The sequence below is a fragment of the Notamacropus eugenii genome, chromosome 5, assembly GCF_028372415.1.
Source record: "Notamacropus eugenii isolate mMacEug1 chromosome 5, mMacEug1.pri_v2, whole genome shotgun sequence".
Classification (NCBI taxonomy): domain Eukaryota; kingdom Metazoa; phylum Chordata; class Mammalia; order Diprotodontia; family Macropodidae; genus Notamacropus; species Notamacropus eugenii.
Genome location: NC_092876.1, coordinates 377,256,281 through 377,284,236, shown reverse-complemented (window position 1 = coordinate 377,284,236; position 27,956 = coordinate 377,256,281). Strand labels below are relative to the sequence as shown.

Below are 27,956 nucleotides of genomic sequence, written 5' to 3'. Positions count from 1 at the left end.
AACCCCCCGGATTTTTTGTACTGTATCAGGCTGCTGCTCAGCTGATGGTAGTAAATTCAGAAGCGCACGAAGTTTGCCGGGCATCAGCTGGGTCTACGCTGGCCCGGACCGGTCATAACTGGGGGCTCAAGCTCAGGAAAGCATCTCTGCGCGGGCAGGAGGTGGAAGACTCGTCCAGCCTGAAGCATTCTTGGCTAACACTTCTGCTGTTCGAGAACTTTTCGCGGTAAGGAGGTTACAGTGAGGGGCTGCCCGCGAAAGAAGGCGCCGTTTGGTTTCCTTCCCAGGGACGAAAACACCTGCGTGGGGCTGCAAGGAGCGGACAGATGGAATGAGTCTGAGTATGCAAGCAGAGAAGAGCGCGCAGGGGCGAGGTCACATGACGGCCAGGCGACCCTCCTTTAGCCCCGCCTCCTTTATGGCCCCGCCCCTTGGAGGTAGCCTCGCCCCGCCCCGCCGCCATGTTTAGCCCTCCGCTCTAGATGGAAGCCGCTGGGGTCGGAGCGGGGCATCACCCAGGCGCCTCCGCCTTCTCTTCTCCTTTCCCACCCCCCTGTCCCGCGTGGGCCCGGCTCGTCCCCGGTCTCGGGCCGCGACCAGGTGAGCGGGGCGGCGGGAGGCCGCGGAGGGCGGGTGCGTGGGGCCTCCCGGGTGCCGGTAGGGGGCCCGGAGACCCGGGGGCGCCCGGCTCGGGGAGCCTTTCCCCCGGAAGAGCCTGGTCGGTGCAGCGGCGCGCGCCAGGCACTAGTGCACGGAGGGTGCGCCTAAGGGTGTTCTCCTTCACCTCTGATCTCGGCCAGCCTGACATTTCTCCTTTGGGGGTGCCCCGCTGCTGGCTCGGCTCTGACCCGGGGGAGAGTTCATGGGTATTTCCCCCGTTTCCCAGTGGGCAGAAGGGTGCTGCCCCCTCCCCCTCTCCCCCCCTCTCATCTCAGCCCCGGTGGTGCGGGGCCCGCTCGGCGCCGGTGCGCTCCCGGGGCTTGCCGCGGCGGGCCGGGGTTTTCTGGTTTGTTCTGGGTTTGTTCTCCACCTCGCGGAGACTGGACGAGCATTATTAAACGGTCAGCGGGGAGTTTCGGGGGTGGGGGAAGCGAACGCCCCGTCTCGTGACCCTAGGTCTTCGGAGGAATAAGTTTGTCCGCCCAGTTCCTTCACTGTCACGTGACCGGGCTCGTTTTCCTCGCTGGCGTAAAGATCTTTAAATTTAGGTTATTTTGTTTTAGCACCTTCCCCAGGATCCCCTCCCCTTTACCCCGTCCCTCTGTGTAACTTGCTCGCTAATAGAAAACAAAACAAACAAAAACCCCAGTTGTCTCCAAGCTCGATAGCTTTGGAACAAACTCCATAGGGTGCAACTAGAAAAGAAAACACGGAACTCTTGATTCAGGGACTTAGTTCTGTGCTGCTGTGTTTCTTTTGCTTGAAGTTTCGCTAAATCAAGACAATTTCAGGTTAGTTTCTTAAGCAGAGTTCCAGACTTCATAGCCTAGAACTCTGGAAACGGGTTCCTTGTGTTATTTTTAATTTTCTCGAGTCTAAAATAGTGGTGGCCCTCTTGTATTTTTTAACTTATATTGTCATATTGTTTTCGAACAATATGACCCCCTCCCCCACCATACATGATGAAATTATTTGATAACACTTTACCAGAATTGTTAGGACAAAATTGAGAGCTTCTGTTTTTTACCCTTATTTGTGTCCCCAGAGCTTAGCTTGGCATGTAGTAGGCACTTAAAGCGCTATAGTTAATGCTAGCTATTCTCTTACTGTTGTTTGTTGATTGTTTGGGAGTTTTGAGACTGGGGTAAAATATGCATTTTGTAATTTATTTTTTGAACTTGGGTACCCATTGCTTCTTAGGGACCAAGGGCCGGTCTACAGTGAGGATGTATTGTGGTATAACGCAGGGCCTGTTCCTGTGGTTCTCATTCCCTACTCCCCACTTTAGATCAGATGCTTTGGAATGCTTGAGTTGTACAAATGCTAGTCAGTCCTTTGACTTTAAAGTCACATCCAAATAAAGAGCTCACTGACTCAGCAATAAATTATTGGCCCCAGGATATATCAGACATCATCAGGAAGAGATGTAACCCGGTCTCCCAAGTATCACTATCTCCTGTCTTGACTTTGTATATAGTCTTAAAACTTGGAAGACAAATAAACGTGTAGTCCACTTCCTCGAGGAGAATGGGACTTTGGAAAAGTCAGCTCATTCAGGTGTAGTGCAATCAGTGACTTAGAAATGAATGTTTGATTAAGGTATTTCAGACATGATTACTAATTTTAATCTGGAGGTCAGTGGATTGAAACCCTATTGAGACCTTTGAATATGGGTAGACATGCTAAAAATAAAGTTTGAATTTATCAGATTTTGAAAGGAGTATAGCAGATAGTACTGGCTTTACAACTAGCTTATCTGGTACTTTGGGAGAAGTCACATACATACTTTCTGGAACTCAAATTTCTCATCTTTAAAAATGAAGGCGTTGCACTAGAAATCAGCTGCTAATCCTGTATGTGATTTTATGGGAGAACAGAATTGCAGTCCAATGTATTATGAAGTATGCTGGAGTTGGAGTCATGAGATAGGAATTCAAATCATTGCTTCTCTTTATTACTTTGTGACTTTTCCAAATACACTTGAGCACTTTGGGCCTCTTGGTCTTCATCTGCAAAAACATGGAATTTGGACTAAAAGACCTCTAAGGTTCTTACAAGATCTGAATTTGAGTTTTTAAAAAATTGATGGTTAAAGCAGGAGCTACATACTCCCTAATTTTGTCCAGTTTTAATGGGAAAAGATCTAATTTGCAGTCATAGGAAATCAGATTTCTATATCAGTTGAGTACTAAATTGTCCTTCTAGTAATTGTCATCTAAAGCATTTATGCATTTTTTTTGTAAAGCAACTCACTTTAGTAAACTATGAAGAGTTAAACAATGGACCCTTAGACACTGATACAAGTATTAACAATATCTGATCTTTATATAAGCATTAAGGTTTACTGAGTATCTTATGTATATTATTTTATCTGTTTGAAGTCTAGGATGCGTGCTTAATCCTAGATGTGAATCAAACATTTGTGGTGTGGACAAAGAAGAAAGTACTTTTGTCAGGATGATTAGTCCAAAGGGAATGTAAAGGGCTCCAGTCTGGGATTGGGGTGGCAGAAGATACAAGGTGTACAGTGGACAGCTGGTAAAATTGGGTAAGTTATCAAAAGTGGTTCCAGATCTTGACTCTCCTACTTACTACTAGTTTGATGATAGGCAAGTCTCTTAATCTCCCTGAGCCTTAGTTTGTTAATCTGTAAAATGGTCTCTTCTGGCTCTAAGTTCTGTGAACATTATTTTCCAACCAGTGTTTCTTGGTAGTTTGGTGTGTCATGAAGATTTTATCAATGTACTTATACATTACATATTTGCCTTTGCCAATTTTTTCTTTTTTTGTGGGAAGGAGTGAGTGATACAGATTTAGAGATGACATAGTTTTGATGGGGGATAGAGGCCCAGCAGTTTTATCAACTGTACTACCTAGCTACCAGGAATGGAGGTGACATGGTCGGGCTTTATGAAAACCACTTTGACTTTGGCAGCTGAGTGGAAGATAAGATTGGAGTGAGGAAAAGATTTCAGTGAGGCTGAGCTACCAACAGGCTATAAAATAGTCTAGGTGCGAGATGACTAGGTCCTATACCTGGGTGGAGACAGTGTCAGGGGAAGAAGGGGACATACTTGACAAATAATACAAAGGTAAAGTTGACAGGTCTTGGCATCATATTGGATATGAGGGATAAGAGTGAAGAATTGGGGGTGACATCTAGGTTGCAAGCTTAGGGGACTGGAAGGATGGTAGTGTCCTTGACAGTATTAGGGAAGTTTGAAAGTGAGATTTGAAAATGAATTCAGTTTTGGACATGCTGAGTTTAAGAAGTCTATTGGACATCCATTTGAAAGGTAGTTGGAGATTTGAGCTGAGGGTCAGCCTAGAGGTTAGGGCTAGAGAGATAGAATTGAGAATTCATCAGCATAAAGATAATTAATCCACTGGAACTGATAGTCACCAAGTCAAAGGGAGAAGAGAAGAGGCACAAGGACAGACTCCTGAGGGAAACCTATGGTTAGAAGGCAAGATCTGGAATAGGATTCAGCAAAGGAGACAGAAGGATCAGTCAGCTATAGGTGGTATATGTGGAAGGAGAGAGAGAAAATGATGCCCCAGAGAGCGAGAGAGAGTGAGAATATCAAGGAGGAGAGAAGTCAAGGAGAATGATTGAAAAAGTAGAGTTGGCTGCCTCAGGAAGTCTTGGGACTGTTACTCCTGGAGTTCATCAAACTGAGATCTGATCACCTCTAGTCAGTTGTTTAAAAGGGTGTTCTTATTTAGGTATGGGTTAGGTATGTGCCCCGTGAGGTCTTGACTAATGCTGAGATTTTCTGAAATAAGTAACAGATAACTAGACCCTCTGATTGAGTATTGGGAGTGGGTGAGGAAGGCATTCATTTTGTGTGGAACTTCATAGTTGTGAAAGCAACAGTCAGAAAATTTGATTCTTCTGGCTTTGATAACATCACTGATAATCTCTGCTCCACAGTTAAGATGGCATTTTTGATTCTTAAAATGTTATTTTACATTTTAAATACATGTAGTTGGTTGAAATGCAAGAATGAATGTATGGATATACCTTGGTACATACCTACACATCTGTATAACTCCAAAACTTACTAACTCCTAAAACTTACATTCGACCAGTGGGGGTGAGGAAAGAAGGAATATTTATTTATATAGTACCTGCTAAGTGCTTTTACAAATAATTATCTCATTTGATCCTCATAACTACCCTGAGAGGTAGGTAGTAATACCCACATTTTACAGTTGAAGAAATTGAGGTCTGGTGGCTAAGAGGTCAGATGACTTGCCTAGGGTTTAGCCTATCAAATGTCTGAGGCTAAATTTGAATTCAGGTCTTCCTCACTTCAAGCCCACCAACCTATCCTGCTACCTATGATATGCCATAATCATCTTAGTTTTGTCAGCCTTCATTTTCTTTTTTTTTAATAGTTTTATTTATTTATTTTTAGATTTCGACATTCATTTCCACGAAATTTTGAGTTCCAATTTTTCTCTCCATCTCTCCCCTCCCTCCACCCCATAACACCTTGCATTCTGATTACCCCTTCCCTCAGTGTGCCCTCCCTTCTCTCACACTCCACCCTTCCCTTATCCCCATCTTCTCTTTTCTTGTAGGGCACGATAAATTTCTATACCCTGTTACCTGTATTACTTATTTCCCAGTTATATGCAATAACAATTCTCAACATTCGTTTCTAATACTTTGAATCCCAACTTCTTTCCCTCCTTTCTTCCCTCCCTCCCCACCCATCCCCACCGAGAAGGCAAGCAATTCAGTACAGGCTATATATGTGTCATTTTGCAGAAGACTTCTACAATAGTCACGTTTTGTAAGACTAACTATTGCCCTCCATCCTACCCTGTCCCACCTTTATTTTTCTATTCTCATTTGACTTTGTCCTTTCCCAAAAGTATTTACTTCCAGTTACTCCCTTCCCCCATCCTCATTTGCCCTCCCTTCTGTCATCTGCCTCATCCCACTTGTCCCCTTCTCCTCTACTTTCCTGTGGTGTAAGATAGATTTTCATACCAAATTTAGCGAGGATGTTATTACCTCCTTAAGTCATATGTGAAGAAAGTAAGCTTCACTTTTCCCCTCTCACCTCCTCCCTTTTCTCCTCCATTGAAAAAGATTTTTCTTATCTCTTTTATGAGTGACAGTCTGCCCCATTTCATTTCTCCCTTTCTCCTCCCAATATTTTCCTCTCACCCCTTAATTTAATTTTTTTATGGATATCATCTCTTCTGATTCAACTCATCCTGTACTCTTTGTCTATGTGTGGTGTTATATGTATAATCCCTCCACGTACCCAAATACTGAGAGAAGTCTGAAGAGTTACAAATATCATCTTTCCATGTAGGAATGTAAATAATTCAGCTTTAGAAAGTCTTTTATGATTTCTCTTTCCTGTTTACCTTTTCATGCTTCTCTTGATTCTTGTGTTTGAAAGTCAAATTTTCTATTCAGTTCTGGTCTTTTCATCATGAATGCTTAAAAGTCCTTTATATCATTGAATGACCATTTTTTTTCCTTGAAGTATTATACTCAGTTATGCTGGGTAGGTGATTCTTGATTTTAATCCCAGTTCATTTGACATCTGAAATATCCTATTCCAAGCCCTTCGATCCCTTAATGTAGAAGCTGCCAGATCCTGTGTTATCCTGATTGTATTTCCACAATACTTGAATTGTTTCTTTCTAGCTGCTTGCAATATTTTCTCCTTGACCTGGGAACTCTGAAATTTGGTCACAATATTCCTTGGAGTTTCTCTTTTCAAGTCTCTTCCAGGAGGTGATGGGTGGATTCTTTCAATATTTATTTTGCCCTCTGGTTCTAGACTCTCAGGGCAGTTTTCCTTGATAATTTTGTGAAAGATAATGACTAGGCTGTTTTTTTAATCATGGCTTTCAGGTAGTCCTATAATTTTCAGATTGTCTCTTCTGGATCTATTTTCCAGGTCAGTTGTTTTTCCGATTAGATATTTCACATTATCTTCTATTTTCTCATTCTTTTGGTTTGGTTTTGTAATTTCTTGGTTTATGGTATAGTCATTAGCTTTCCTCAGCTCCACTCTCATTTTTAAAGAACTATTTTCTTCAGTGAGCCTTTTGACTGATTCTGCTTTTTAAAGCCTTCTCCTCATTGGCTATTTTCCAATTGAGTTAGCCTATTTTTAAAGGTGTTATTTTCCTCAGCATTTTTTTGATTCTCCTTTAGCAAGCTGCTGACTTGCTTTTCAAGCTGTTCCATGGCCTGAGCCCATTGCATATTCATTTTGGAGGTACTGGAGTCAGAAGCCTCAACTTCCTCTGACAGTATGCATTGTTCTTCCTCATCTGAAAGGATGAAAGGAAATACCTGTTCACCAAGAAAGTAACCTTCTATGGTCTTATTTTTTTTCCCTTTTTTGGGCATTTTCTCAGCCTAGTTACTTGACTTTTGAATCCTTTGTCAAGAGGAGGGTCCTAGTACTCCTCCTCACCCTAGGACCATGCTCAGGGCTGAGATTCAGATCAGCTGCTCAGTTCCCCTTGGGGCTTTAGGTTGGGGCAGGGCTGCCTCTGAGGTTTGAGGTTCAGATCCCCTGCTCAGTTCCCCCACAGACTAAAAGCTGAGCTGCCTGGACAATGGACGTAGGCTCTCCTGCCACTGTAGCCCTGTGCCTGCCACTGTAGCCCTGTGCCTGCCGCTGCTGCCTAGGGCCAGTGCTGGGGGGACCATGCTCCCCTCTTGCCCAGCTGAGAAAGCCCTCCCACACGGACCTTTGAAGCTTTCTTTGTTACTTGTGGGTTGAGGGATCCGAGACCCTCCCTGCTGGGAATTCTGCCTGGAGGTCTATTCAGGTCCTGTTTCTCTGGGTGCCAAGGGCACAGGGCTTGGCTCTGCTCCGTGTCCCGTGGGGTAGACCTTTCCTGTCGGCCTTCTAGGTTACTTTGGCTGGAAATCTTGTTCACTCTGTTGTTCTATGACTTCTGCTGTTCTAGAATTTGTTGAGAGTCATTTTTTATAGATATTTTGTGGGCTGTGGGTGAAGTGCTAGAGTATATGCGTCTTTCTGCTCCGCCATCTTGGCTCCCCATCCAGCCTTCCTTTTCTGCCCTCCCAGTCTGTGATTTTTGTTATTCAAGTATGAAGAAATCAACTGATGGTTCTTAATTTTGTGTATGTTTCATGAACACATTTGTCATTCCAGTGAAACCTGTGATCCTCTTCTCAGAAAAATGTGAAAATACATAGGACAACAGAGGAAACCAATTCTATTGAAATATAGTTATGGATATTTTTTTAAAAGTTCATGAACCCTAGGTTAAGAATTCCTGAGCTAAATAATATAAGTAGTTTGTTAACCAGTTTCATAAAGAATAGATATAAAGGTGTAAGATGTATCTTTACCTGTATGTTAATGTACAAAGGATCTTAAGTCAGGTTTCTCCAGTTTTATCAGTATTTTTTAAAAACTGGCAAATTACATTTTAATTTTAAGTACTCTGAGCATCAGGTAGGTTGAAACATTTTGTTACAACTGCAAAGATATTGAGACTCTTGTTCTCTTTAAGTATGAATCTGCTAACTTTCCGTCTGTTTCACTTCAGTTACAGCAGTGATTGGGTATTCCATATTTAATCTGTTAGATTTCATATTGTAAGTACAGAAAATTCTTTGAAGTCAATACTTTATGACAATGAACAAATGGCTTGACCATTCTATGCCTCAGTTTTCTCATCTGTAAATTATTGTAAAGAGAAACAGATAATGAATGTAAAGTGCTTTGTAAAATGTCAGCAATTATTGATAACAAATTTTCTATTTAAAAAGCAGTAATCTTGGAACACAAAATCATAATGTTACTACATTTCAAATGAGGGTAATCATTGATTGTTTAAACACCTATGCTTTACTCTTCAGTGAGTGTTTAGGTCTTCATGTTGTATGTATTTACCAAAATGATGACCAGCAGATTAATAGGAATGCTGGGAAAATTGGGGGCGATTAAGGATAGATAAGTAGTTTGGTATTCTTCTAGGTGGTCCTTCATAATCAAATTAGAAAAGTGGAGTAAGCATGTTTATTCTGGTGAAGTCATAGTGAGGCATCATTCTTTTCCAGTATGTTTGCACATTTTGATTAGGTTCATTCATTTAGAATTGTGGAGATACAATACTATCCTTGAATTTTTAACCTAAATATTTTGAATACTCCTGTCCTGAGTGTACTTACCTCCCCGTAAGACTTTCTCAATTCCTTGAATACAGTCTGTTCAGTTCTACCAGTGGAAATAGCTTTCTTTAAGGCCAGCCCCATTGCCACCTATTTTCATAAAACCTCTGATGCCCCCTGCTCAGAGTAATGTTTAGGAGCTTGGGCAGTTTCCTTAACTTCTCTAAGTTTCCTTATCTGTGGAATGAAGAAAAGGGACTAGAAGATCTTTATAATGTCACTTCCAACTCTAAAAGTCATTTGAATGCTTTCTTTAAATTTTCTTATAGCGTTTAGTTGGATCCTTCTTTATCACATTTTAACTATTAAGGTCACAGAGGGTCAGGGACTTGTCATTTTCTAATTTTGCATCTCTGGAACCCTGCACATACCTGTCAAAGAATAAGTGCTTAAAGATAAGTTGAATTGAATTTTTTTAAAAAAAAGAACTCTACAGTTTGTTGTTACTGTTAATGTTGTTGTTTGTCCTCTGTTTTTGAAGAGGATCAATGACATCAGGAGGGTGATGTCTTGACTTGCAAGTGAACTACATTTAAGTGAGGCAGGAATGTGCAAAGTCATCAGCCTCACTCTTTCTCCAGAGCCATTGGAGTCCAGTGGCAAGACATAGGTCAAGATGACTGGCAGGATGCAGTAGGGAACCTTCACCCTTTTAGGCTAAAGTCTTTCCCAGGTCTCAGTTTGTCTGAGGCAAAGCCCATTCAGTAATTAAAGACTAGGTAAGAATTGAGGCAAAAGATGGCCTAGTTTTCCTTTATAAAAGTCTGAGAGGGGAAGACCCTCAGAGTTTCATGATCTTTTGAAGCAACCTTTTAAACATTTGACAAAGAAAAATTTTAATTAGTAGTCACTAAAAAAAAAAAAAAACTACCAAAAATAAATGTGAATTGTAAGGAAAGATTAAAAATGTCAAACACTTCTATACTGAAGTTTGGAAAAATAAAATATGTGTGAGAATAAGAATGTGCTCTTTTGACCTGCCATTAAGGTTGAAAGTCATATGGGTCTTTAGGGAAAAGAAAAAAACACTTTCTCCTTACCATAGTAAACAAAAGTTTGCTTTTGTGGGTGAAATTTAAAGGCTTTGGTGTATTAAGCAGTTTTTCTTGAACTGCTGATTATCTGCCTTGAGTTGGCAAATGTTTTTGAAATTGTACTTTGTCTCCTTTTTATGGGTATAAGGCCAAGTTTACTAACATTCTAAGAGAAAATACTGCCTGGTTTTTTGTTTATTTAAAGTATTTTGGCACAGCAAACATCGGAGTCTGATAATGGCAGAACACTAGTCCACTTGAGAAGTCCACATCCATAGGGCGTGGTTCCTGGCATGTGGCTGGCCAGGTTCTGGCTCCAGCTCATGTTTTCTCTCCCAGATGATTAATTGTTAGGGCTGTGGAACCAGTAGTGCTGAGTTCCATTTTGATCACCTGTTTAAGTAAACAGGTAAAATGTGAAGTGGAAGCAGGACAGGAAATGCAAGAGTAGCATTGATTTAAAAGTATTCACCTTTTTTTGCTACTACAAAAAGTCCTTCCTAATAATATTCTGCTCAAGCTGCTCTGTGTGCACTTAAGATTTGTAACTTTTTTGTTACTGCTCTTATCTTTTTTTTTTCACGTCCAACTCTTTGTGACCCCTTTTGGGATTTTCTTGGCAGAGGTATTGAAATGGTTTGACATTTCCTTCTCCAGCTCCTTTTACAGATGAAGAAACTGAGGCAAACAGGTTAAGTTACTTGCCCAGGGTCACACAGCTATATTTGTGACTTTGGTTATTGCTGTGGTCTAGTCTGAAGTAATCATAACAAGTACCAACTATATAGCCCTTAGTGGGCACCAGAATGCTCACTATGTATAAAATGTGGAGACAGGGTTGTTATGTTTCCTGATAATGAATACAATAATAATCTAAAAGAACCAGTGTTTTTTCTCTGTGGGATTGAGGCACTTAAGTGAAACAAGTGGATTATTCTCAAGATTGAATACTATTATAATAAAATAAAATTGCCATTGCTTCTCACCTCCCTTTCCTCCCTCTCCATCCTTGGCTGCTATTTGCCACAAGTTTCTTCTGCCTGATACCTCCCTCTTTTACAATATTCCATGATGGAATCTTTTAGTTCCATGTTGTAGTTAGCCAAATCCCTGATAGCTTCCTGTTTGTGATCTCAGAGGCTGAAAACCAGTTGCATGTGCTTGGATGAGACACCTTTTCTTTCTCTTCACTCTTCCTATTAACCTCCTACCTTGGTACTGCCCTAAAGTATGGTGTATCTACATATGAGTATAGTATTACCAGCTGTACTAGTTATGAATTGTTGCTGAGGTGGTTGGCCTTAATTTAAGGAGTTAGACTGCTTCCTTAGTTTTGGAGGTGTGCTACTACCCAAGTGGAGTAGATGAGACTCTCAGATGTCTCCCACACATATTAGGAGTGATAGTCTCTCATTGAACTCCCAGCAGTCATCCCATGCAAGGACCAGTGAATGTTGAAGTTGTGTCCTTTTTTGTTGCTTTTGCTTCCCTCCACTCTGGGCTTCCCACCTGGATATCTGCTATATCTCAAGCCTTTGCTTTTGAGAAGCCCCTTGATTTTAGACATCATTGCTTAGTTTGACGTTTCTGAAAGCCTCATAAATCTTCCAAGCTTATCTAACACTCTTATTAAAAATTTTTATCTTATTTGCACCTGTCTTATACATGTAGTCAGAATTTTCTTTCTAGTGTCTGAGCTCTTGTTTTTCCTGATATTCATGTCAAGTTATTCATGTCAAGATCTTGTTTAATCATATAGCACCACCATTCAGTTTCATATTTAGTTGGTGGTTGTCTTTTTCTGCCATGCTTGGACAAGTACATTCTTGAACCTAACCTTGTATTTATGTAGTTTTGATGTTCATTGCTTGAATTATATTCAGCAACAATTCCTAGCATTTTGTACTATTTTTGAATATTTCTCCAGCCTAGTAATGGCCATGGTGTATAGTTTACCCTAGGTATCAGGTGTTAGCAAGCTCCACTTCTTTCAACTTGATAATGTATTAAAGCACCTAATTACTAGTAGTTCTATGCTCAGTGCATTACAGAAAAGGAAGATGAGATCCCTACTTTCTAAGCCAGCAGTTCCATCTAAGAAGTTTTTGTGGAACTTATCTCAGATAACAATTCAAGCATATTGTAGATCCCATTCAAGTTCTTCAGTGTTTTCAGAATAAATTTTATAAGAAAAGCAAACAGTGTTAAGCCAAGTAAAAATCTAAAGATCTACTGTGAGAACTTACCTTTTTAAGAAGTCATGTTTATAAGTGACTCAACTGCAGATACCCTTCATATGTAACAACATACAATTATGAAGCATCTGCTATTTGCTAGAGTTTGAACTTTCTCCCTTCCAGGACAAGTCGCATAATCCATTTTAGTTTCCTTGGAGGAAGATAGGAAACAAATGAAAGAGAAACTGATAAGGCCCCCTTTAAAATGTGGGAGATGCTTCTTCAGGTTGAGAGCACACATTGCAGAGATGTTAGCAGGTTGAAAATGAAGGAAGTGGTCTCGTTGGCACCTAGAGAGACCTTTGTTGTTTTGGTTTTTTTTTTTTACAAGTTTGGAAAGGTGTGAGCCAATAAAGGCATGAAAAAGTAGTAGCATTGTTCTCTTGGAGAGCTGAACTTTGAGGAGTAACTAGCAAAGTACATCAGTGGTGGGAGGGACTGAGAAGAGAATCTGGACACCTGGTGGGAGTGGAGTGCAGTAGAACAATAGCCAAAGAAGCGCTGCCAGCAAAAGGACCATGTGGTACACACAAAAAGACCTTGGAAATGAGACTATAGATAAATGAACCTTAGTCTTCTGGGGTTCCCTGCCCCCAGGGGAGATTAAGTAAGGTATAGAGGTCTTGATTTTGTAGACTTGGAAATTTTTTGTCCATCTTTTAATGTGTAAATATAACTTCTATTTTTAGCCTTATGAAATGCTATTAAGACCGCAGTTGGCCCACCCTTGTGAGGAAGAGTGTTAGAAACTAAAGTGTTCAGGTTCTACATGGATGAGGGTAAGAACTAAAGAAGTGAGAGGATATTGACAGTAGGGTTATACCAATAACACATGAACTATATGTTGGTCATTTTAAGGTTTAATATTTTTACTTATTTTGTTTGTTTCAGGCTTCATTATTAGGTAACCACTTGGGTACCTTCTTTATGTGTACCTGAAAAAATGAAAGTCTATAGGACCATAGGATCTTAGATCTATAGCTAGAAGAGATCTTAGAGGCCATTTGGTTTACCCCCTTCCCCTTATTTGATTGATGAAGAAACTGTAGTCCACTTAGGTGAGGTGATTGTAAAAGGTGGGAGGAAGTGTGAGGTAGGTATTCAAATTCAGAGCCCATGACTTAGAATCAAATTCTGTGCTCCAAATTCATTATTTTCCTTCTTTACCTTGCTATTTACAAAACAAAAAAATTAGGTGGTTAAGAGAATTTTTTTTGAAGGATGTCTTTACAAAAAGATTATTTACAACATACTATCTTAAAATAGCAATTTTATAAATGCATTTAAACTAATTTACATTCAGTTCTTTTGGCATGAACTTATCTGATAAATCTTTAAGTTTTATATAATACCTATTTTACTTATTTACTTGTTTATTAATATTTGAGCTTTCTTTTTATATCAGTCTGAACAGTATCATCTTCTTCACATGAAATGTATTTATTATAGGGAGATATTTGACAGGGGATAAGATAGGACCTTTGACTGAATCCAAACTTCACAGAACAAATCCCCTTAAAAAAAGGATTTGTTCTGTAAAACTTGGACTCAATCAAAAGGCCACACCCAAGGACCTAGAAGGCCACATGTGGCCTCAAGGGGTTTCTCACCCCTGGGATAGTTTATCAGACCCATACCCCATGTTCTTCCAGGTCTTTATCTGGTAGCTTCATTTGTCAAATGAATTTCAAATACATCTGATAGAACATTTTTTAAGCATCTATTATGTGGAAGTCACTGTGCCAAGTTAATTAAACAAACCTCCATCCAAATGGAAATGTGAAAATATGCCCCAAATCTAATATAAATAATGCAGTTTTCATAGCTTAAAATTGCACTAAGATTTTTGGAATACCCTGTACTTGGATTATTCTCCTCCTCCCACATAGATGGGTATTAGATGATAAAAGTATTACAACTATATAATTATAACTAATTAAAATCTCTGTTTCAGGAGTTTCAATCCATAAAAGAATTATGTAATACAAGAAATATTTCCCTTGGTATTGAAGATTAGCCATACGTTTGTGCAAAGTATAACTCTAAAGAATATTACTTTTATCTATTGCTAAATTTAAATTGGAGGTGTTACTTTCACTTTAAGTTTTAGGAAGTGAACTAGTGAAAAAGCATTGTGCTACTTAAAAATTTGAACCATTTGGAAAGGCAGTTTGTAAACACAACTGCACTTTCAGTTTGGCAGCTTTTTAGCTAACTATGGCAATGGAAGATAATGCTGTAATTCCACCCACTTCGGTAACAGATTGTTTTTTCTTAATGTCTAATTCCCCTTTGTAATTAGTAATACTTATTTGTAAAATGAGATTCTCATCAGACTTTGGATATATAAACTATTTTGCCTTTGAAGAAATGTGTAGAAAGGAACATCTAAATAAAACCAGGGTAAAGAAATGAGAAAAGTAGGAAAAGGATTGAATGACCAAATTCTCATCTTCTTTCATTACACCATAATAAGGAACAGAGTGTGTGTTCTATTACCATTTTGAGTATTCATATTTTCTAAGTTAATAACTCCAGAGCCCTCCTTCACTCACTCATACACACACACACACACACACACACACACACACGTAAATGAACCTTTGAAAAGGGGATAGTATGGTAAAAGGTATGGTATAGTGGAATAAATACTGCTTTTGGAGTCAGGAAACCTGGATTTGAATCCTCGTATGTGTGATGTTGGGAAAATAACCTTTTTAGAGCTTGTTTCTTCTGTAAAATAAAGATTTTGAACTAGATGATTACTAAGGTGGCTTTAGTTTTAATATTCTACTAATCTAAATAAAGACCTGCAAGTGAGGAAAATACAAATAGAAGTACAATGCTGTGGATCATGACCATAGAATCAGGTATTTCCACCTGGCTTCTTTTCTTGATTCACCTAGAGCAGAGGTGAAGCAAGCAGAACTAGGAATATAATTTGTACCGTGATATTATTATAAAAAGGAACAGTTTTGAAACGGTAACTGGCCATGAAGCTAGAGAAGTAATCATAAGTGCTACTCACCTCTTGATAGAGTTGATGAACTAAATATGCAAAATGGTACACATTTTGGGGAATGGCCAATATGAGAACTTGTTTTGATTGAATAATATATTTGTTACAAGGGTAGGTTAAACATTTTTTCCTTCTAGTTTTTCTTGGTGGGCAGGGAAGGGGAATGAAAAAAGAAAATACTTAATTGAAAAAAAATAATTAAAATTGGATCTTCTCTTGCACAGCTTTCTTCAGTTCTTGCTTTTCCCTGACTTTATTAAATGCCATTGCCACTTTCTTACCTGATATATCAGATCCATTGTTCTAATTTTATCCACTATCTGTACTGATCACTGTAGGAACACCAGTAGATCTATTTCACTTAACTTCAATTTTTTTTTCTCCTTTGGATTTCTCATCTCCACATTGCATTGGCATGATTTGATTTAATTTGGACTCATACTAAGATATTTAAAAATTCATTTTCCTCTCCTTTTTGAAGTTTTGTGAGTTGATATTGCTGTTGTGTCTCAGCTCCTCCCCACTTTGTAAATCACCATATACTAGAAACCACTGTCCATGGCTGCCATGTCATTCTGCTTGGCAAGAATAAGTATTTGCTGATTGAAGTGGTTTATGTGTTCTTTTGGCCTCATTGTCATGTCTGGTGTACATAATTATCACCATTTCTTAAAGAAGTTTAATTGATATGTTACTTGCCCTCTCATTGGTGGGGGAGGAGAGGTAAAGATTCTGGAATTCAAAATTTTAAAAAAGATTGTTAAAAGTAATTTAACAAAAATTTAAAACCTTGAAAAAAGTTGATAGCATCAGTTTTTCTATTTCTCACTTTAAACAGGTGGGGTTAATGCTCTTATAATTTGTAAGTAATGTCATCTTTAAATTGTCTTCTTTTCTAGCTTGGTATTGATTTTAATCTTTGCTCTAGTCTTTTGTCTACATGTAGCTATCTGATTCTTAAATGACTTATACCTTAATAACTAGTCATTGTGTGTCGAGCTTTGTGTGTCAGTTTTACTTTTGTGACACTGTACTTGCTATATTTTGCCCTTCCAACTCCATTGTTGAAGAAAATATTCATGATGTTAGAAGCTTCTGTGTGGTTCTCTGTATATCTATCCTCTTTCATGTTTTGATCTTGGTCTCTATTATCCAACATAATTTTGCCATTCTTGCTGTCAACCAAGTGTCAAAGTATTTGCTAACTTAATTGATCAAGTTATTCCCAGAATTTCCCTACTTTTCCTTCTTTTGCAACAGATGTTGGCATATGAGCTGACTTTTTTCCTAGTGATTTTTTGCTGTATTCACAATAAGTGTAATCAAATCAAGATCATTGTGTTTCAAATAATGCTTATCCTTGCTGTTAAGTTCAAAATGAAGCCAATTTTCTTATTTACCTTTCAGAAGAGAAAGCCATTCTGTGATAGGATTACAATGACTATGGAACCTCTTAAAGCTCTGTTCAATTTAAATTTATGATACTGTAATGTTAATGGTGGGTGGGGGTAAGAGTTAAAGACCTTCCCTGCTCCTTAATAGGCCTCAGTACCTTTTGTTAATTTCTCTTGAGGCAGTGGTTCCGAGGGTTGTGCTGTCCACTGAAAAGTGTACAAATACTCTGAGGTGAGGTCCTACTTTGGGGCTTACTTATTGGAAGTGTTTGTTTGCCCAGATGAGACTGTGTAGCTGCTAAGGAGCAGCCCCTCCCCCTCTTTGGAAACCCAAATGTTGATGCTTCTTTCTCTGATAACTATGTATGTATGTATATATGTATGTAATGGTCAGACAATTGGATCTGTGTGTTGATCTGTGATGTATGTATTGCTTGTGGTCAGACAGTTGGAAGCCCTGTCTCTTGGTCTTTATTTCTCTGTTTGTATTTTCTCTGAAGTTCAGGGTGCTGACTTTTTCAGAGTGAATGATATATGTGATTGATTAAAGTAGATTGTTGATCCCCCTCAGAGTTACTTTCCTTCTAGAAAAGCAGATCTAAGAATCTGTATAGCAGGCCCTTCAGTGTATGCCTGGGTCCTTGCTGTTATAGATACTCTGATAAAAAGCTTTTTACACTGAGATTTTCTTTTCTGTACTGCTAAAGAATCTAGCAAGTTTGTTCTTAGAAAGTATCTTCTTAGAAAATATAAAATTGGTTTATTATATATCCTACCCATATTCTCACAGTACAGTGAACATACATTATTAAGTAAGGCTTTCTTTTTTCTTTGCAGAACAATGTTGGTAATGCAGACGAAGCATTTAAACTCAACAATTTAAGGTAAAATTTACAGCCTCATATTTTTCTTAAAGTTTGCTTGATTATTTCTGGAACCTAGCTCATTTACAAAAGTAAAAATTTATTAGAAGGTAAAACTTTAAAAATATTTTCCTATAAATTTAACAAAGCTTTTTGTAAAACTTGGAGATTTATATGAGTTGAAAATTCTTTGGAAAAAACTCAGCTCGTGCACCCTGTGTTATATTTTTATGGTTTTAGCTACAGATGTTGATATGTGGCTTTGTAAGGCTAAGTTATTAAATTATAAAACGTTTAATTTTCTTTAAAAATAAAATCATTTTTTGAAAGCACATCATAATTTAATTAGTTAAATATTCCTATAGTGTCTGTTGTAACTTAACAATATGATACTATATCCTCAAGAGGTACCCAACTCCATTTTTGTTAGATAAAGCCAGTTAAATAGTACCAATTTACACAATGCTTTAAGGCTACACAAAGCAGTAACCCTCCAACATCAGTAGTGCATGTGATCATCTCCATTTTGTAAATGGAAAAGTTGAGATTTGTGTCTTTACCCCTTAAGATGTCCACGGCTATTAAATGTTGAGACTAGTGCTCATAAATTAGAAACTTGAACCATTAAAATCAATTGCTTTTTATAAATTTTATGTTATATATTTCATCAGTTTTAGTGATTTAAAAAACTTAAGTGGTGTATAGTTTTTCTTAAAATATCAGATCTATGATTTCATACTTCATTTATGATAGTCATGACTGCCTTAGGTTTCATCACCTTTATCATTTGGCACAGCTTTTGTAATTAACCTCCTAACTGGGTTTTCCAAACTCCAGTTTCTCTCTTTTCTAGTCTGTCCTCTGCACAGCTGCCAAAGTGATATTCCTGAAGTACAAGTCTGAGACTATTTTTTCCCTGCTCAGCAAGCTACTGGGCTTATGCTTATTTCTTGGATAAAATATACACTTTTCTGTTTGGAATTTACACCTTAGCAGTCTGGCTCTCGCCCATCTTTCTTTTGGAGTTCATTAATGGCTTATTCAATTTCTTTTTCTAAGATTGGGCAGCTCTCTATTTTTCTGTTAATCTGGGCATAATTTTATGTATCAGTCTTATTCATATATAATTGGGCAAAATTACTAATAGTGTCTTTTATTTCTTTATTCTGAATTCATCCCATCCCCCCCATTTTTGATACTGCTAATTTGACCTTTTTAAATTAGATTAGTAGTTTATGTTCTCTTTCCCTCTCCTACCCCCCAAAAAGCCTAACTGGAAGTATTTGTTAATTTCGTGGGTTTTTGTTTGTTTTGTTTTGCTTTTAATTTTAAAAAATTTCCTTGATTTTTCAGGATTTCTATTTTGGTGTTTACTTGGGGCCTTTAAATTAGTTGGTATTCTAGAGTTTTAAAACTGCAGGTCTGTTTCATTGATCTACTCTTTCTCCTTCATTGATGAAAGTGTTTAGGATTTAATTTTCCCCTCAGGACTACTTAGGTCACATCCCCAAAATTTTAGTATGTTATCTAATTGCTGTTATTATTTTTAATGAAATTATTGTTTTTCTGACTTGTTTCTTTGGCCCACCTGTTTTTTAGGTTAAATATATGTTAATAAATAATATTAATAAAGGGTTACTGAAGAAACTATTAAAGTAATAACTCTAATTTTAATAAGTTTCATTAGTGGTCTTTTATCAGACATAATTTTATTGCATTGTGGTCTGTAAAGGACCACATGTAATGTTTAATATTTCTTCTTTTCTACACTTATTTGTGAGGTTTTTATGTCCAAATAACAGCATGATCAGTTTTTATGAATGTGCCCTGTACAGCTTTGAAATATGTACATTCCTTTCTACTCCTGTTTAATAATTTCTAGAGGCCAATCATATCTTAACATTTCTGAAATTCTATTCAGGACCTTTACTTGTTTGGTTTATTTTTGGGGTTAGCTTTATCTAGGTCTGAGGAAGGTAGATTGAAGTCCCCCACTATTATACTTTCACCATAAATCATTTAACATTTAAGTTTTTAGATGCTGTCATTTTCTATGTGTGTATGTTTAATATACCTTTTAGCACAATGTAGTTTCTCTTTTTTGTTTATTTTTGCTATTGCTTTGCTTGATAGCATGCTTGCCACCTCTGCCCTTTTTTCTTCAGCTGAAGCACAAAAGATTGTACTCCAGTCTCTTATTTTAATTCTTTGTGCATATTTCTGGTTCAGGTGTGATATGAATAGCATATTCTGCGTTCTTATCTGCCTTGGATGAGTTTACCCTGTTTACTCCCATTTGAAGTTATAATTGTTACTTATGAATTTCCCTTCATCCTATTCCCTTGTACTTTTTTTCTCTTTATAAAGAAAAGGGAGGTGAGATAGAAGTGAGTAGCACCAGGATTCTAGGTTTAGTATAATCTATTTCTTCTTCCCTACCTCTCTTCTCTTTTTCTCTATTAGAGCCTAATAACAGGTTCTAATCCTTTTTCTTTTTTTCCTCTCTGAAATCCCTCTTTGAAATTCACCCTCCTTAAGATTTTGTTTTAAAACTAATCCCTTCCTTAATCCACACCCCCTTTCTTTTTCACTTTTCCTTCTCTGTCTTCCTTCCTGTTTCCCTGAGTGAAATACTCAGTTTTGTGCTGTTTGTGTATTCCTCCTTTCCTTGACTGGTTCAGATGACCCTGAGGCAAGAGTTGCCTGCTTCCTCTTTGTTTGTATAGACTTCTACTTGAATACTCTTAATTGTGTGAGGTAATTTTCCCTAGCCTTCCTGCCTTACCCTCTTAACCTCCTCCCCTCCCTTTCCATTCTTCTGTGATCATCTGAACATAACAGAACCATTCCCAGTTTTTTTGTCTAATTAGATTCTAAAATCTCATGGTAATAGGGTTTTTGAGAATATCAGGATAGATGTATTATTTCCTCATAGATGAATTTCCTTGTTTAGTTCCCTATCATTGCTCATTCATGCTCATCTGTATTTTTTTTCCCTTTTGTATTTGTATTTCAGAGTTTCTGTGCAGCTCTCTAGTCTTTTCATTCGGAATGATTGGAAGTTCTCTGTTTCATTAATGGTACATTTCCCCCCTGTAGAATTATATGTAGTTTTCCTGGGTAAGTAATTTCTTGGTTGTAAGTCTTTGGAAATATTGTATTCCCAGCTTTTGGTGGTGGTTGCCAAACGTTATGTGATTTTGGGTGTAAATCTCCCTAGTATTCGAATTCTTTCTTTCTGGCAGCTTGCAATAGTTTTTTCCCTTTACCTGGAAGTTCTGGATTTTGCTAAAGTGTTCATGAACCTGAGAGCTTTCATTTTGGGATTTCTTCTAGGAGGTAAACAATGGATTTTTAGGTTTCTACTTTGCCCTCTGGATCTGAGAATCTGGAAATTTTAAGAACTTTTGAAATATGATGTCTAGGCTCTTGGCTTTCAAGTAGTCTAATGATTCTTAAATTTTTTTTCTCTTTGATCTGTTTTCAAGGTATTTCAGATATCTTATATTTTCTTCTATTTCTTTTTTTTTAAAGTGTTTTGATTTTATTTTTATATTTCTTACTGTCTCATGGAGTTGTTATTTTTTATTTGGTCCATTTGTGGCTTGGGTAAAGTTTCCTACTTGCTTCAAGCTGTTAATTCTCTCTTCTTATATAAGCTTTTATTTCTCATTTTTTCTTCTGCTGCTGTCATTTGATTTAAAAAATCATTTTATAGTTCATTAAAAACCGAAAACTCTTGCTTTCTCTTCTCTAGGAATTCTAGTTGAGCTTGTGCCCAAGCTGTTTTTCTAGGAGGCATTGCTTATAGTATTGCAATCATTCTTTTTTTTTCCTTTCTCCCTCTGGATTTGTGTGTTGAGCATCCATCACCGTAACTTTTATGATGGGATTCTTTCTTTGTTCTTCCTTCCTATTTCCTGACTAGAATTTGATGTTATGGTCTGGCTCTGTGCTCTTTTGGTGGGAATGTCTGGGTTGGTCCTGTTGCTTTTTCTCTTGTGGTATTGAGTGTTGTGTTGTTTCAGTATCCCAGGGACATCTCAGGCTGGGTATCTGAAATCTTTCTCTGGTCTCATTGTGATCCCTAGATCAAAGCCTGATCATTGCCCTCATGGTTTGACCTTTGCAAGCTGTTGACCTAGGTTTGGGTCTGAGCAGCACACCTTTGGGCTTAACTTGGTTTAAGTTCCAATAGTTTGCTCCTGGATTCAGCCACTGTCAGCCAGCTGGAAAACACTGCAGGTTCAGAGTATCAGAACAGCAGGCTCCCTTTTGGCCTGGGAGTTCTGCCCTAGTTTTTCTTCCCTGTACATTTTAGACTGTACTTTCTTGCTAATTGGTGGTTAAATGTCTCATATTGCTACAAAAGTTCCTACTTAGTAAGGAAAGGTCAGTTGAGAAGCTTCTTTTTAAATTGTAAAAAATGCTGTGTAAATATGAGTTAGAAGAAATTGTTTTCATATTTACTGATTCTGGGTAAAAGCATTAATTAGGGATTCTTTGTTTATGCTATAGTAATCAAACTACCTTTGGTTGTGTTAGCTTCTTTTTAGTCTTTAAGCAACAATAACTTTTTTTAAACAATACATATATTTGGGCAAGAAGGTTAGTGATTTGAAATTGTATGAATTATCAGTTTTCCAAAGGATAAGGAATCTCAATTTGAACTCATGTTACATGGACCTGGATATTGTGCATATCAAATTGTACACCTAGGTTCTATATGGCAAAAGCTTGATAAAACATTCTGGTGATGGCCTTTGTGGAAAAATATCCCCCCCAAATAGTGATATTTGAAAAGAGTCTTTAAATGTAAATATGAGATATTAATTATTATAAAATGTTTAATGGAAGATTGTGGGAATTGTCTAGGAAAAGTTGGTGTTTGTCTTTAACATAAAGATATATGTGGTGAATCTCCAATAGGGGCATGCACTTGGGGGCTGGGGAGCATGGAAACTAGATGGGCTGATGATGTGATAGTAGTGTTGGAGTGAGGAGAGCTGATGAAATTGTGAGGAACCAACAGGACTTTTAAAGAAACGTAATTTAAGAAAAAGAAGGGAGCTGAGAGTAATCCAAGATAAGTTGGTTAAGAGCTTAAGGGAAGTACTGCATAATTGTGCAGGGGAAGAAGATAGGAAGAAATTGTTAATTGTAGAATTAAATTAAGAGCTAGAAAGAACTATATATTAGAAGGTTGTAATGGTAGAATGGAACCAAATTGTGGAAGGCCTTAACTATTAGAGTAAGGAGTTTGTATTTTATCCTAGAGGCAAAGGGAACTGTGGAAGGTTTTTGAGCAGGGAAGGACATGGTCAGAACTGTACTTTAGAAAAGTTATTTTTTGAAGTCATATGAAGGGTAGATTGAAGTCATATGAAGGGTAGATTAGAGAGGGGAAGATATTCGTGGCAGGGAGATTGAGTGGGAAGCTGTTAAAAGAATTTGGCAAAAGATTATAAGGAACTGAAGTAGAGTGGTGACATTGTAAGTATAGAAAAAAATAGTTGTAAGACGAGTTTGGGATGTAAAATGGACAAGACTAAGCACTCGGCTATGAGGGAGATGAAGTGAAGGATAACTTTGAGGAGGATGGCAGAAACCTTCATTTTACAGATGAGGAGTCTGGTTTAGAGTAATTTGCTTGAGGTCATATACTAGGGAGTGGAATGATAGAGCTGGAACTTAATAACCCAAGAAGTTTGTTAATGCTCAATCTTTTGGGCTTCAACTGGTATAGCTTACACTTTGGAATTTTTGACCAGATTGTGTATTTCCAGAACGGTGTGGAAAGCCCTCCTCGATGGAGAGTTTTTGCTAACACAGTGATCTCATAAACTTCCATGAGTTCAATTATCATCTCTACGCAGATGATTCCCAGATCTCCTTATTCAGCCTTAGTCTCTGCTGAGCTAGTCAGACTTTTCCAGTTGCCTCTTGGACATGTCAAAGTGGATGTCCCATGTGTACCTGAGACTCAGCATATCCAAAACAGGACTGAAACTTTGCCTTGAAACTCTCCTCTTTTGAACTTCCCTATTACTGTTGAGGGGACCACCATCCTCACAGTTATAGAGGCTCAAAAATCTCACTATTATCCTCAACTCCACACTCAACCTACATCTCCAGTTTGTTATCAAATCTTATTTTGATTATCTGGACATTTCTCACCACTCATATATCTACCTTAGTTCAGGGCTTCTAACTGGGCTCCCTCAGGTTTATTGCCTACCACCTAGTTGCTAAGGTGATTTTTCTAAAACATAGGTGTGACCATGTCACACAGCTTTCTCACCACCCCTTTTCCCTCTGCTCCTTCCAGTGGCTTTCTCATTATATCCAGGATCATTATATCCTTTGGTATTAAAAAGTTTTTACACCCTGACCTATTCCTACCTTTACGAGCCTTCTTTTACACACACACACACGTATGTATGTATGTATGTATACCTACATACTTATACTGACCCACTTGCAGTTCCCAGAACACAACTTCATCATGCCTGAAGTGCTTTGCTCTGGTAAGGAGCTCTATCTCGGTTTCCCTGGTTTCCTTCAAAAACTCACCTGAAATCCCACTTTCTGCAGGAGGTCTTTACTGGTCCTGCCAGGTGAATGCTTTCCCCTTTTAGATTACCTTCATCAGCTTGATATAACTAATATAATCTGTTACATGTTTAATTCCCCATTTCAGTGTAAGCTGTTTGAGGGCAAGAACTGGTTTTTTTCCTATTTTTGTATTCCCAGCATTCAGCACAGTACCTTGCAGGGCTTAATATATTCTAAAAATTTTTTTACAGTTCTAAATTCTCCCTCTCTCCACCTCCTCCCTTCCTTACTCATTGAGAAGGCATGAAGAAATATGATACACATTACATATTTGAAATCATTGCAAAATTTATTTTCACACATTAGCACCATGTTGGCAAAAAAAAAAATTGTTACTTCAAATATGAAGTCGGCATATCTCTGCATATAAAGAGAACAGACCTTTTCCAAATGCAGATTATGCCATTTCTGTTATCTTACTGCCTTTGGAAAACAAATTACAAAAGTAGACATCCCTACCCTGCCTACAGTCTTACCAGTAAAATAACAGCTAACAAATCTATATTTTCAATTCACTTTTGTTGTTTTTTAATAATTTTTAGTTGTGTCCAATTCTTCATGACCATTTTGGGGGGTTTCTTGGCAAAAATACTGGAGTGGTTTGTCATTTCGTTCTCTAGCTCGTTTTACAGATGAGAAAACTGAGGCACGCAGGGTTCAGTGACTTGGCCAAGGTTACACAGCTAGTAAGTATCTGAGGCTAAATTTGAAGTAAGGTCTTCTTCAGCAGTGAGGGATGAACACAATTCACTGTGCAATCGTCAGGCGAAATTAGCCCCAAATCATGTTTGCTTGTTTTTCAAACTACAGCCTACTGCTGTTTTGATTCGGTTCTAAAATTTGGGAAAGTAGGAAAATTTCACATTTCTATTAGAGGGGAGAGAGAGTTTGTTATATTGTCAATCTTTGTGTATTAACCAAGGAAATCTTTTAAATTGTTAGAAGATCTTACATTTATAAAGTAATAACATTCAGACATACAAAAAAGACTCTTTGTCTTGAAATATAATTATATATTGATTTTGTTAATTTTGTAGTAAAGTTTTACTTACATGGATTTTGAATGGAGAAGCAGGTAGGCAGGCAGTATAGTGTGGTATAGTGGAAAGAGCATTGAACTTGGGAATCAGGAGTCCTGGCTTAAAAAAGTTCCTGTAAGTGGTATTTATATGTGAATTCCCTTCTCTATTAGAATGCTGCCCAAAGTATTTTTAATTAGCTCAAGAGTATGTTGGATGAAGTAAAGCCAGCCAGATTCTACCTTTGTGACTATGGATAAGGCATTTTACCTTCCTAGCTTTCAGTTTCATTTGTAAAGTGGGTATGTATAATAGTCCTTATACTACTAGGACGATATGAGAAAAGTGCTACACACCAGTGAATTCTTAGTAGGATCCTGGGAGGTAGGTTAACTCAGTAGTTTGTAATTTTCCTGTTTATTTAAAGAGTCACAGAATTTGAGAGTTGGAAGTGGGGCCTTCTTATCCAATCCATGCCCAAAAGGAATTCCTTTTATGACATATAAAACAAGTGGTTGTCCCAGCCCCTGCTGAAAGAGCTCCAAGAGAAGAGCTCGCACTTCTTGGGCATTCTTAGCTGATAGTCTGTTTTTTGTGTAAATAAACATTTGTGTAAAAAATTGAAAATTTGTCTTAAGAGGAAGTAAAAGATTTAGTAATGATGTTGTCTTTTTATTTTATAGGATTTTGCAGTAAAAAGATCTTTTCATTCAACAATGGCAGGAAAATCATCACTTTTTAAAGTTATTCTCCTTGGAGATGGTGGCGTTGGGAAGAGCTCTCTTATGAATAGATATGTCACTAACAAATTTGAGAGCCAGTTATTCCATACAATAGGTGTGGAATTTTTAAATAAAGACTTGGAAGTGGATGGACACTTTATAACTATGCAGATTTGGGACACAGCAGGTCAAGAACGCTTTAGAAGCCTGCGAACACCATTTTACAGAGGTTCTGACTGTTGCCTTCTTACTTTCAGTGTAGATGACTCTCAAAGTTTTCAGAACTTGGGCAACTGGAAGAAAGAATTCATTTATTATGCAGATGTCAAAGAGCCTGAAACCTTTCCTTTTGTGATTTTGGGTAACAAGATTGACATAAGTGAAAGACAAGTTTCTACAGAAGAAGCACAAGCCTGGTGCAGGGACAACGGCAACTATCCTTACTTTGAAACAAGTGCAAAAGATGCCACAAATGTTGCAGCAGCTTTTGAGGAAGCTGTTAGAAGAATTCTTGCTACTGAGGATAGGTCAGATCACTTTATTCAGACAGATACAGTCAATCTTCACCGAAAACCTAAGCCCAGTTCATCTTGTTGTTGACTGTTAAGAGCTTTGCCAATATAGCTCTAACCAACTCATTTACAAAATGGGGCACAGGGGAAATGAGAAGAAGAGGATCAGAGAGTAAAGAACCAGCAAATCCAGTTCTGATAATAAAATTTAAACTAATCTATACTGCTGCTTCATTAGAAGGTGGAAGGGAAATAGCCATTCATTGAGTAACCTATTTACTCAGAGGCACGTAACATTTATAAAAGTGTCTCTAATAACAAATGGTTACTTAAATTTTAATGTGTAACATACAGAGCTAATAATAAATCAAATGAATACTTTAATTAAAATGAAAACTTGAATTTCTAGAAGCACTACTTGGGTTGTTTTTTTCTGCTAGAATTCAAATGGAGAATGCATTTTTGTATGTATATATTTTTACAAAATTAGCATTTCACTCAGTTCACTGAAAGCACATTTTAAAAATGCTCAGTATTAAAGATTTGAATCACAAAATTACCTTGACCTTGAGACACTTAATTTTACATGAAATTAACGGTTTATATCTGATCTATAAGAGTGGGATGTGTAGTTGATATAAAGCAAAAACTTGGGCTACAGCTGATTAATCTTTTTCTCTCAGATGTCAGTATTGATTGATTTATAAAAAAAAAAAATAAAAGTATCTAGAAATGTCATTTCTGATATTCTTTATTTTAAAACAAGAAGTACTCATTTTCAAATAAATCAGAATGCTTTTATTCAGCAGCATATTTTCATTGAACATTTAGTGCTGTAGTTAAGGACATTCTGCCTCAACTCTGAGAAATGAAAATGATATTTTCACCTTACAGGTGAAATGAGTTGTTTCTGAAACAGTTTTAATAAGAACAAATATGCTATATGTTTCAGTGTAATAAGAACTGAAATGCAAACAGTGTAAGACATCTTTACAATGAAACAAGATTTTCTTTAAGAAATGCCAGTTTTCAGGATTTTTTCCTCCTGCCATTCTAAAGTGATCTAAATTTGAATTTGAGGAGTTAAATTTTTAGTAGTATATATATACTGATAATCTTGACCATCATGATCTCTCTCCCTTCTGAGCACCTCCTCTCCCAGTGAATAAATCTGACTATATAAAGGGCTCTTAATGTTCTGTAATATATACATTTTTATATTATTTATATATTTATTTTATACATTAATATATACATATACATGCTAAAATTTGTTGAAACTAATCTCAGCTGTGCTAATTTTACCTTACCATTTCATTATATTTTTATCAGTGGAATGTTTGGCAACTCTGAGGGGGAGATAAGGCAGAGAATTACTGGGAGGACATGAGATAAAAGAGCAAGCTTAGGGTTTGGCCTGAGTGAAGAAGCCCTTCGTTTTGTTTTGTTTTTGCCTATAGTGAAGGAGAGAATGGGAAATGATGACAAGTAACACAATTGGGATGTGAGAGCTCATGGCAAATTATCACATCTTATTTCATCTTATTTAATTCTCATAGAAGGAAGTGGGCCAGGTGCACATGCATTTTACAAATTCTAAATCCCAAAGATGCTTGTAATACCTGTAGCATAAGGAATGCTTAAGCCAGAAAATTGCCTGACTTTGAATTCTGGCTGTTGAGTTTCTGAA

At 37.5% G+C, this 27,956-nt stretch overlaps 1 protein-coding gene across 4 annotated transcripts; it reads left to right on the top strand.

The window, feature by feature from the left end:
• Nucleotides 1-435: 435 nt before the first annotated feature.
• Nucleotides 436-27,004, top strand: RAB9A (RAB9A, member RAS oncogene family). Of its 4 annotated transcripts, XM_072614353.1 has the most exons (5): nucleotides 437-600; nucleotides 3,042-3,208; nucleotides 17,373-17,419; nucleotides 20,415-20,518; nucleotides 25,716-27,004. In XM_072614353.1, exon 5 carries the CDS (start codon nucleotides 25,749-25,751, stop codon nucleotides 26,352-26,354), a length of 606 nt encoding a protein of 201 aa, XP_072470454.1. In that variant the 5' UTR covers nucleotides 437-600; nucleotides 3,042-3,208; nucleotides 17,373-17,419; nucleotides 20,415-20,518; nucleotides 25,716-25,748; the 3' UTR covers nucleotides 26,355-27,004. The 4 variants fall into 4 exon arrangements, with proteins under 4 accessions (XP_072470456.1, XP_072470454.1, XP_072470453.1 ...); XM_072614352.1 differs by lacking the exon at nucleotides 3,042-3,208; XM_072614354.1 differs by lacking the exons at nucleotides 3,042-3,208; nucleotides 20,415-20,518.
• The last annotated feature ends 952 nt before the right edge of the window (nucleotides 27,005-27,956 follow it).

Bases quoted from the DNA above. Each gene is read 5' to 3' on its own strand.
- RAB9A (XM_072614355.1), top strand. From the start codon at position 25,749: ATGGCAGGAAAATCATCACTTTTTAAAGTTATTCTCCTTGGAGATGGT.